We start from the raw sequence: 11,657 nt of genomic DNA on the forward strand, positions 1-11,657 counted from the left end.
TCCACTTGTCAATTATTATCAAATTTTTCATAATTTTAAACTAAAGCATCATCATAGTAAGAACCGATAATCACTCTATTACTTCCATTACCAAATAATTTTTAAGCTTTTCTTTTTTAAAAAAAAAAATTGATAAAAAATTGGATAGCATTTTACAAGAACCATTGTAGTACTGGACAATAAATATCAACTGGACAATAAATATCTCAAAATTAATTAATTGTCTAAATCAATTGGCCATTCCTTTCTAGGGCTAAAAAAAAAAAAAAAAAAAAAAAAAAACTGTAATTGTGCTCTTGAGCAGTAGTACAACTAGCTAGCCAAGAAATTAATTAGGTCAAAACTCGCAAGTACATGAACATAAAAAAATCAAGCTCTTTGAGTAATTGAAACGAAATTCAACACCTTCATATCTTGCTTGCTTGAATTTATATAGTATGCATGCATTTGTTCATTTTCATTTTTGTACGTAAGCTCCTTCTCTTCTATTCTATTTATAAATCATTCAAAAATCAAACTCAAAAAGAAGCTCAATCTAGCTAGCATTCTAAACCATAGAGTAATTACCCCAAAAAAAAAAAACATCAAAATCAGTAGCTAGGCCACCTCATTCAATTTATCAATTCAAACTTGATTGGAGCATTGAACATGTTATGTGTGGCTCGTAATCTCGTATCCACTCAAAGGTCATTAGCGCGTCTAGGTTTGCCTGATCATGTGGGACCGTGCAAAAGGGTCGTAGAACTTTCATTTCAAAGGAGAGGCAGTAGCATTTAATTTGCACAATGCGCCAACGCGCAAATTAAAAGGAAGCGTCTGCGCAAAATGGAAGCAGAGCCCCGTGCGCCCGCACAAAACTTAAGAGCACACCCAGTGGATAACCACATTACTTAGATATTATGAGAGAAAAAGTGGAAAATTAATTAAAAAATATTGAGGGAGAGAGAAATTTTGTGAAAAAAATTGTAGTAATTAGGTTACAACAATAACCTGGTTATCAAAATTGGGTTATAGATTAAAATAATCTACTTTTTGCTTTTAATATTTGTTCTTAATGGGGTTGGGTTAAATTAGGAGAGAGAAAGAGAGAGATTGGGTAAAAGTAGGAGAGAGAAAACGTATAACAAAAAGTTATGGTTAACTATTGGGATATATTGGATATTAAATGGGTATAAAAGTGGTTATAAGTGAGGTGGAAGATGGAGAAATTAATAAAATAAATAAAAACCAAAAGATTGTGGTTAACCATTGTGTTTGTTCTAAGCTTCCTCTGCCCCATTTTTTTTGCCACGTGTTTTGTTCTCTACCGTTCAATGCTTTATTATTTGTTAAGATCCGTTTTTGTCATATTGACTATACTTGTGCTTTGCCTAGCCGTAGGGAGTAATAAGGGCTTTTAGGGTTCTTTATGTATTTATATATTTTTTTAAGGTTCTTTGTGTTATAAAGAAAAAAACCATTATATTGAGTTTTAGGGTTCTTTAAGGTATAAAACAAACCATTAAGTTTTAGATTTCATTAACCCAATAATTAAGCCATTTTAGAATCCTTGTAAGTTCCTCGATCTCGTTCATTGTGTGTTTTTCTTTATCTTCTTTATTGCTATTTTCATATATTATTATTCATTGTTCTTGTTCCACACAAATCAAACTTTTTTGTTTATTTCATAGCAGAACTTAAATAAGAAATCTAAGATTAACAATATACTATTTATTTGAGTGGTCTCTTGGTTATTAATTTTAGAGTTGTGCAATTTACAACAAGCATTTACTTATCAATTCAAGATAAGACATTACGAGTCTAAAAAAACAAATAAAATGTATTCAATTTAAGCTTACAAATGATTATTTTCGATCGATATTAATAAAATGGATCGTTCCCGTTAAAAAAAAATGTAATTTTGGGTTCCTCAAAAAGGAATACATGCTCTTAATTAAGGGACAGAAGGACTAATGTACAAACCCTAGTCAAATTTCTATGACGTGGTGTACAATCTCTAGTGATAATCTAAATCATTAGTCAGCTATTACGTGCCTAATAGTTGAATTATTGTCTTGAATTATTGATTTAGAGTCGACTGAAACAGCTTACTTATTAATTGGTATCGCAACTGAATTGTGAGCATATCATTCAATTGAATTACGGATTTTTCACCAAATACCACTGAGTTCTTTCGTAATTTTTACCATATACCACACAAAATGTCACAACATACCATTAATGACTAACGGACGTTAACACCGTTAGTCATTAACGCTAATAATTCCACGTGGCAGCTTGTGATTGGTTCCTTTCTAAATTATTTAATTAATTATAAAAAAAAACCAAAAAAATAACAAAAATTAACAAAAAAAAAACAAAAACAAAAAATAATTGGAAAAAAAAAAACCTGCTGCCACCACCAAATACCAATCTCTCAACTTTCTTCCATCTCCATTTCTTGATTGTCCATTGCAGAATATCAAGCTCCAATTCCCAGAAAACCATCAAACTACAATGGGGCTATTTTCAATGGCATTCACCGGCGGCAGTTTCATCCTTCTCGGAGCTTGGGAATCTCTCTCCTCTTCCTCCCAACCATTGCAACAACCACTGTCGATTCTCCACAATTACCCTTAACTCCGCCGCATCTCTCTCTCTCCTCTTCATCATCAACTCTCTTCTCTACTTTCTCATCTCCATTTGAAGGATTCTGATGGAATTGAGAATCGTTATTATGATTTAATGCTTGTTCCGATTGCAATTTGTGTGTTTTCTACTATGATTGAATTGGTTTCCCCAAATTCTGGAATCCCTAAATTAGGTCGTGGGTTAGGGTTAATCTTGAAGGGGACTTGGTTTGTGCAAATGGGGTTTTCGTTTTTTTCGGATTTGATTGCGAATTGGTTTCCCCAAAATCTGGAATCCCTAAATGGGGTTTTCGTTTTTTTCGAACTTGGTTTGTGCAAATGGAGTGTATTCGTGTTTTGAAAGAAGGTTTGTTGCTGAGGGTAATTACTCGAGTTACCGGCTTTAATGGATTCTTCCGCCATGGATTTAGACGACGAACTTGAAGATCATCACCAGCAGCAACAAGACGACATCTCCATTCATCAAATTCATCAATTACGCAAGCTCCATGGGTGGGGTTTCAGTCGGGTTTTGGGTTTAAATGGGTGGGTGGGTCGCGCGGGAAAGAGGAGGGGAAGGGAATGGTCGCCGGCCGGCCGGGAAATGGACCAGGCGGCCAGCCGGGGGTAGAGGTCGGGGCTGGGCTGGTGGCAACAGTGGTTGAGTTGGAGGTGTTATTTTTTTTTTTAATTTTTTTTAAAGTTAGTTAATTAAATAAATAACATTAATAATCACTAATTACAAGCTGCCATGTGGCATAATTAACGTTAATGATTAACACCGTTAACGGAAATGGTATGTTGTGACATTTACCTAAAACTCAGTGGTATTTGGTGTATTAGAAAATTTTGTGTGGTATATGGTAAAAATTACGAAAGAACTCAGTGGTATTTGGTGAAAAATCCGATTGAATTAAGAGGCTAAGCTGCTATCTGCTGGTTGTTTTTAGTTGCTTACCATAAATACTGCGGTATTTCTCTCGGTCAATACCTTTTTTTATAGGTAAGAAGTAAGATATATATAGTCATGCATATACCAAGTACAATTGTGTTCTAGTGGTCCACAATACAAGTGCTCATATTTTTTTCGCCTTTTGATATGATCTCTCACCTTGGCCGTTAATTTCTTTAAAAGTACGCCCTCCGTGTCATTTTATCTTCCGTATATAAAAGCGATGGATAAAGTTAAAATGATGGAGAATAATGCCACGTAGTTGTAAGAATAATGATGTACTATGGATGAAGTAAATCATGATAATGAGTGCAAAAAGCTAAATATTGTCAAGTACTTAAATGAGACTATATAAAGTTTTATTTATTTAAAAAAAATACTTATAGATTTAGTAAAAGTAGATGAATGAATGAAAAAACATTATTGTATGGAGTAGTAAAGTAGAAAATAAGGCGAGCAAAAAAATAAGGTGAATTATAATCATAATATGGAGTATATTCTAGAGTATAATGAGTACTCCATAAGATGTATGTAATTTTAAATCAATTTCACATATAAATTCAATTGCTACAATATACGGAGTATGAGTACGTACTTTGAAAAATCTAATCATTTAGATTTCAGAGTATGATAAATTTTGTATAGATCAAGTTACATAAAATTTACATCAATTATTTAAAATGAACAAGCTCATTAATTTCTAGTTCTTTTTCAAAATAAAATCTTGAATTATTGTTATCATGTTATGTATGGCATAGGAAACTTAAATTAAAGTCTAATCTAAGACGTAAGCCAAAACCTACGTGTCAGTAAACGGTTTGTCATGCGACTGATTTACATTGTTGCAACCCTAATAGGTCTCGGGCTTTATGGTGAGTGACGGCATCGTTTTGTCCACGAGTTGGCCCGTATAATAAATCGATCTTACACGTATTAATACTTCGACTGTATTTTCCTTGATTCATTTTTTTTAGTTGTAATGTTGACTTCAATTCTTTCAATAATGTCAATGTGTATCTTAAACAATTGATATCCTGCATGATAAAAGTATCACAAAGTCTTATATTTGACTAAACACACCATGTGGCAGGGGTTACTTCGTTAGTGTAATAGGGGTTACTTGGTCGGTATTAAAGGAGTTATTACTCGGTTAGTGTTATAGGGGTTACTCATTTAGTATTAGGCCTTGGTTTTTTTTAGGGCAAAGTATTAGGTCTTGTTTAGTGTTTACCTTATTTTTACTTATTTTAGAAAAAAAAAGTTCAGATCAAATAAAAAAAAAAAGTTTAGATCAGATCGTCGTTTTATGTGCAATTTTTTATCCCTAAATATATTTCGTAAAGAAAAAAATTATAAAAATCTTTAATTTTGCAATGAAAAAAATTATAAAAATCTATATCTAGATTTAATATACTAAAGTAATCCCCAAATTTATTCTTAGATTACACGCGTGTCAGCACCATATTAAAAAATTTCCCTTCAAAAACCGTTTTTTTGTTGTAATTTTTTTCATAAGAAAATAAATAATAATTTTTATCAAGATTAAAGCTAAGATAGAAAATTTAAATTTTACATACTATTTTTTAATTTGGTCGAATTAAAAAAAAAGGTTTGTTACATACTGATAATTCCAGTTCTTGACGACTAAATAAATCATTATACAAATTTTATTGTTCATGTTATGCATAAAAATAATCCAGCCTTGTATTAATTGAAAAACCCGAGCATAGCTCGAGCATTAACTAGTCACATATTAACAAAATACACATTATTATGAATATAACAAGACCCTACTTGATATATTTTTTCCGTATAAATTGTGATATATTTAAGGTCAAAAATTGGTCAAATCTGACATTCAGATTAGATCAGAGCAAATCAGATAAACAAAAATAAGGTAAACCAAACAAGCCCTTTACAAGGGTTACTTGGTCAGTTTTATATGGGTTACTTTGATATTTTATAAGTGGCCACACACAAGACGGGCTGTAAGTATACAATAAAGATCGACAAATCTAACAAGTTTACACAAGATTATATATTTTGTCGTATTACTTGTATATGCTATTCAGATCACCAAATGTGGTCAAGTGAAAGTATATGATGGTGTGAAATTTAAAATGCAACTAAAAGTAAAAGGAGGAGAGAGTGAGGGATAGCTCAAGTGGTTAGAGCTTCTCTCCCGATTTCAGGAGATCCTGGGATCGATTCTCACCCCCGCCCTTGTGGCTCTCTAAACACCAAAAAAAAAAAGGTAAAAGGAGGAAGTATAAATACTCCCTCTGTTTTTAAATACTTGCTCCACATTTCTTTTTTGGCCGTTTTTAAATACTTGCTCCATTTCTTTATTTGGAAAGTTTATATAATATTTAATTCATTTCTCTCACCTAGTGGACCCAACAAATATCATATTTTATTAATTTCATATTCTCACTCCTCCAATTTCTCCACTACTTTTGCTTTTTACCATTTTTTATTCTTCCACCAACTCCACTACCTACATATTTTATTACTTTCTCCAATTTTTCCACGCACATGGAAAAATGGAGCAAGTATTTAAAAACGACGGGAGTAATACATTGGTACAGAGTATTAAATAAGCTAGTTTAGGCAAATCCATGGCCTATATATAGACATATAGTGCTCTTGCCTTAGCAAGTTTTATTGTGGGTCTCAATTCTTATAACTTATTAATGATATTATATAGTATTTAATTCATTTCTCTCACCTAGTGGACCCAACAAATATCATATTTTATTAATTTCATATTCTCACTCCTCCAATTTCTCCACTACTTTTGCTTTTTACCATTTTTTATTCTTCCACCAACTCCACTACCTACATATTTTATTACTTTCTCCAATTTTTCCACGCACATGGAAAAATGGAGCAAGTATTTAAAAACGACGGGAGTAATACATTGGTACAGAGTATTAAATAAGCTAGTTTAGGCAAATCCATGGCCTATATATAGACATATAGTGCTCTTGCCTTAGCAAGTTTTATTGTGGGTCTCAATTCTTATAACTTATTAATGATATTATATAGTTTAGAGAGAGAAAGAAATATATAGTTTAGAGAGAGAAAGAGAGAATTATATTATGGCGTATACCCCTGGTATTCTTACGCATTGGCCATGGGAGCCTCTTGGTAGCTTTAAGGTTTCTCTCTCTCAATTTCTAGTCTTTTTTCTGTTATTACTTGCATGGATTTGCAAGAACTGATTATAATGCCTTTTTTTTTTTTTTTAATCTTAATATACACGATTGTCATATAGTGGTACACTGTTACTTTATTAAACAATAATTTCATTATATAATAACTTTGTTTTAATTTGTGAATATCATAAATATAACGCATTGGTTTCCAAGGGAAAAACTTAAATGGGTTTTCCTTGATATAATTTTCGTGTGGAATTTTTTTTTAAACACGTATAATAAACAAATAACAGTGCATCTTTCTTATAAATAATTAAATAGTGAAAAAAAAATGAATTGATTGTGTTTCAAATAATGTAGTAATAATACGTACTTCTCATAATTAATTTAATGTACCACTAGTCCACTACCTCTATCATATATCTATCTTGTCTATTATATTTTGGGAAAAAAAGTAATTAACTTGAATCTCTTCAATCGATCGAGTCTCCATTCAAAGTAATTCTTGTTTAACAAGGGTAGTTTTAGAATAAAAACAATTGAGATCTTTTGAGTCGAGGGGCTAATTGTCCTCAATCGAGAATGAAAATAATAATAATTTGACTTATGAATGAGCACATAATCTTTTATACAAGTATTAAATTTTTGCGCTCACAAAATGGTGCATTTTTCTTTGTATGGCAAAAGTATATTGTAGTGGCACCTTTTGTGGTACACAGCATATACTTATATGTAGTAGGAGCAGAAGAGAGAGATCTAGCGTACCTTGCTATACTCCCATTCATGTTATGGAGGATGCTTCACAACCAAATTTGGATCACTATTTCGCGCCATCGAACAGCCAAAGGCAACAACCTTATTCTTGATAAAAGCCTCGAGTTCGAACAAGTTGATAGGGAAAGAAATTGGTACGTACATATATACGTATATTATGTCTACATAAATTTCTATTCAAAAAAAATAAAAAATGTCTACATAAATTTATTAATTACGTACTATACGTACAAGTTTACAATTCGGAAAATAAAGTGTCAAAATTCGTTGCTAGTAGTTGTTATAGGAGTTAAATTAATTTAATTTAATCAACTACGGGTGCTTGTATGAGTAATTTTTTGTTTGTCTCATTTGTCTTTTTACATACAATTTAATAGAAAATATAGTGTACATGTGTCAGTATCAACAACTTAAATGTATGTGCTCTTAAGTGTAATTATTAATACGGCAAAATTATACAAGTATGTTTCTTCTTAAGAGGAGATGAAATGGTCCCCAAACTGTGATGATGATGGCCTAATGGGCAAAAGGGTGTGTATACCCTCGTGATGATGAACATGATTTTGCCACTCTTTGACAGCCTTGAAGATAATCGATCTTCAATTCTTGAATATGATGTGCTAAGATTTTTGGTACCACCGATAATATTTTGACAAATTAAATGAACCGATTTAGTTAGCATATACACAAAATTGTAATGTCTAAACGACGTGTTTTGAAGATACCATTATTTTAAAAGCTTTACTTATACTCCGTAGAAAATAAATTAAATAAATCAATGATTAAAAATTCAAAATTGTACCTTAAATAGCTATTAATAAAGCAAATATAAATACAGAGATTTCTTAAAGAGCCTCATTCGTTAGACTAAACAAAAAGTGGGAAAAAAAAAGGACCTATTTTCTTAAAGTATCCATTAAAGAGAGTACATCTAAGGGTAAAGATGAGCAATTCCATAAAATATTCCACAACAGCAGAAAAAATCAAATTATTAGTTGGTGACTCATCATAGACCTGGGAACAAATCTCGTCCTACATTTTTATGTTAAGACTGATAAAAATTATTATTATTGCATATAATTTTCAGAATTTTAATTTGTAGATTTCTTGATACAATCATAACATCAATATAATTACCATACTAAAAATAAATTGAATAATTGTTTTATGTTGAATAATATAGGGATGATCAGATACTGTTGAATGGGATCTTGTTTTATGTTGGCTATTTGGCGCTAAAAACTGCAAAAAACTTACCCCTTTGGAGAACTGATGGTCTAATTCATATGTTCCTAATTCATGCTGGTCCTGTTGAGTTTCTCTATTACTGGTTCCATCGCGCTCTCCACCATCACTACCTCTACTCGCGCTACCACTCCCATCACCATACTTCCATTGTCACCGAGCCCATTACTTGTAAGTCTTTTCATAACTTCATAACATTATTATTTACTGTGAGTAGAAAATATCTAATCGTTGCAAATATTAATGTTGTACATTATTACTTGTGACGAACTCATTCTATTTTTCATTGTTGATTGTTGTATGCAGCGGTGATTCATCCATTTGCTGAGCATATAGTATACTTCATTCTCTTTGCCATTCCAATTCTATCGACAATATTAACTCGAGCATCCTCTATAGTTTCCATAACCATCTATGCTACTTACATTGACTTAATGAACAATATGGGTCATTGCAACTTCGAGGTTGTTCCTAAATGGCTGTTTACCATATTTCCTCCCCTCAAGTACCTCATGTACACTCCCTCGTAAGTATCTCTTATATCTTTCGTCGTAAAATCAGTAGAAACTTCCTAGATGGATGCTTATTATATGTCTGTTTTTGATGTGGTAACAGGTTTCACTCTCTGCATCATACTCAGTTTAGGACAAACTACTCACTTTTCATGCCATTTTATGACTATATCTATGGAACTATGGACAAGTCTACGGATACTTTATACGAAACTTCTCTTAAGAAGCCGGATGATGTTCCTGATGTAGTTCATCTTACTCATCTGACAACACCACAGTCTGTTTACCAAATTAGATTAGGATTTGCTGGTCTTGCCTCGAATCCTCTGACCTCGACTTGGTATCTCTGGCTCATGTGGCCTCTTACACTATGGTCTATGATCTTGACATGGATATATGGCCAAACATTCATCGTCGAAAGAAATACCTTTAAGAAGGTTAAGGCACAGTCATGGGCTGTACCGCGCTATAGGATACATGTAAGTTTATCACCATTTTACAGGATACATGTCAGTTTTGAAGTTTATAACTCCCTACAAAATTATGTTTATTTTTGTATGTTGAAAACAAAAAGAAATTGATTTTGCCTATCTTTGTTGGTTTGCAGTATCTTTTACAATGGCAACGAGCAGCTATTAACAACTTGATCGAAGAAGCCATACTAGAAGCAGAGGAGAAGGGGATCAAAGTAGTGAGCCTCGGACTTTTAAATCAGGCAAGCGAACAAGATTCAATCGTTCATTTATCTTCTAGTCCTGTAAGTGTTACATAACTAGATAAGCTAGCTAACCTCAATCCGTGTGATTCGTGTTCCTTCAGGGGGACAATTTTAACAAAAATGGTGAAATTTACTTGGAAAGGCATCCTATGCTCAAAGTGAAAGTGGTTGATGGTAGCAGCTTAGCTGTCGCGATAGTCCTTAACAACATTCCAACAGGAACTACTCATGTTCTGTTTAGGGGTAGGCTCACTAAGGTTGCTTACTCCATTGTCTCCGGGCTGTGCCACAAGGGCATCCAGGTAACAATCTCATAACATTGGCACCCTAATGAACCTAGCAAGTAGCAATTTCGGACCAATACATAAATGATTTCACCTTGATAAGGTTACTTGGTGACATTAACCTAATGCCTTTAATGTATGCTTTAGGTTGTTACATTAAGACAGGCTGAATATGAGAAGCTAAAAAAGACAATGACAAAAGAAGATGGCGCGAATCTGTCTCTTTCAGCAAAAGGCTGCAATGAGAAGGTAATAGAAGAGGGGGAAAAAAAAACCACCATCAAATAAATTTTAACTTCATGATTTTAAGGACTAATAGTACAAAATATTTATAATGGTCTTGGAGATGAAGTATTCTTATTTGATGCAGGTATGGTTAGTAGGAGACGATTTGTCAGAAATCGAGCAGTCTATAGCATCGGAGGGAACTATAATGATTCCCTACTCTCAATTCCCTCCCAAGAAAACAAGGAAAGACTGCTTCTACTTAAACACTCCATCGATGGTGGCACCTACGTCTTTTGGAAATTTGCATTGTTGCGAGGTTTGTTCTGTTTTCCAATTTATTGTGACATATCCTAAGTTAAGTCCTTATGACTAAAAATTGATCCTGTTTTTGCTTGTGTGAGCAGAACTGGCTGCCAAGAAGGGTGATTAGCGCGTGGCGTGTGGCCGGAATTGTACATGCCTTAGAAGGATGGAATGTAAACGAATGTGGTGATGAGCTCTTCGACGTAGACAAAATTTGGAAAGCTTCCCTAGAACATGGATTTCGCCCTTCCCCTGAACCCTGCTTGGTTAAGTAGTGAAAGTATTCTATAATGTTATAAGAATATGATTATTAAATGAATAAGCTAGCTGATGAAGTTCTATTTTACTCGTATATTTGTCCTTCAACTTGCCAATATGTGCTACTTCAATGTTGTTGTGACTTGAAATTCTGATCCAGTTTTATTGGATTTGGTTTATATATACAAATACATTTTTTTTTAATGTTGATTGTACAATTTGGTCATTGATGGTTGTGAATCAGCTTAACTTATGAATATATTAGTTCTATTTGCTAGTAAATATAGATTTATATCTAATAAATACAAATTGAATCAAATAAAAATATTATTTCAACAAAACTATGATTGTTATTGCATATACTTATGGCAAGAAAAGAGACGGTTCCCGCTTGTTAGGGAGATTATTTCTATTTCTAGCTGTTTTGAAAATGTTACGCTTTGTCATATGTATAAATAGTGTAACTCACACTATGACTCACCTTATCCTTGTTGAGTTCTCGACAAGAGTTTGGATTGGGGTTGTCCAAGTGTGGTGGAAGAATTGGTTGCTTCCGAACTTTGTGTTGGCATATCGGCTAGTAAAACTGTTAATAATAGAGAATATATTATCTAAT

General features: G+C 32.8%; 1 protein-coding gene across 1 annotated transcript; it reads left to right on the forward strand.

The window, feature by feature from the left end:
- The first annotated feature begins 6,543 nt into the window (after positions 1-6,543).
- LOC110720452 (protein ECERIFERUM 1-like) lies at positions 6,544-11,245 on the forward strand. The gene is made up of 10 exons (XM_021899486.1): positions 6,544-6,722; positions 7,407-7,627; positions 8,677-8,909; positions 9,045-9,264; positions 9,354-9,729; positions 9,858-9,965; positions 10,070-10,270; positions 10,400-10,501; positions 10,623-10,796; positions 10,885-11,245. Exons 1-10 carry the CDS (start codon positions 6,663-6,665, stop codon positions 11,056-11,058), a joined length of 1,869 nt encoding a protein of 622 aa, XP_021755178.1. The 5' UTR covers positions 6,544-6,662; the 3' UTR covers positions 11,059-11,245.
- Positions 11,246-11,657: the final 412 nt, after the last annotated feature.

Source organism: Chenopodium quinoa, unplaced genomic scaffold (assembly GCF_001683475.1).
Source record: "Chenopodium quinoa cultivar QQ74 unplaced genomic scaffold, ASM168347v1, whole genome shotgun sequence".
Classification (NCBI taxonomy): Eukaryota; Viridiplantae; Streptophyta; class Magnoliopsida; order Caryophyllales; family Amaranthaceae; genus Chenopodium; species Chenopodium quinoa.

What these genes read in the sequence shown, in the direction of transcription:
- LOC110720452 (XM_021899486.1), top strand. Translation starts at nt 6,663, where the DNA reads ATGGCGTATACCCCTGGTATTCTTACGCATTGGCCATGGGAGCCTCTT. An exon ending in AGCCTCTTGGTAGCTTTAAG is followed by an intron (nt 6,723 to 7,406) that starts GTTTCTCTCTCT and finishes GTATGGCAAAAG; the next exon opens with TATATTGTAGTGGCACCTTT. An exon ending in GCCTCGGACTTTTAAATCAG is followed by an intron (nt 9,966 to 10,069) that starts GCAAGCGAACAA and finishes GTGTTCCTTCAG; the next exon opens with GGGGACAATTTTAACAAAAA.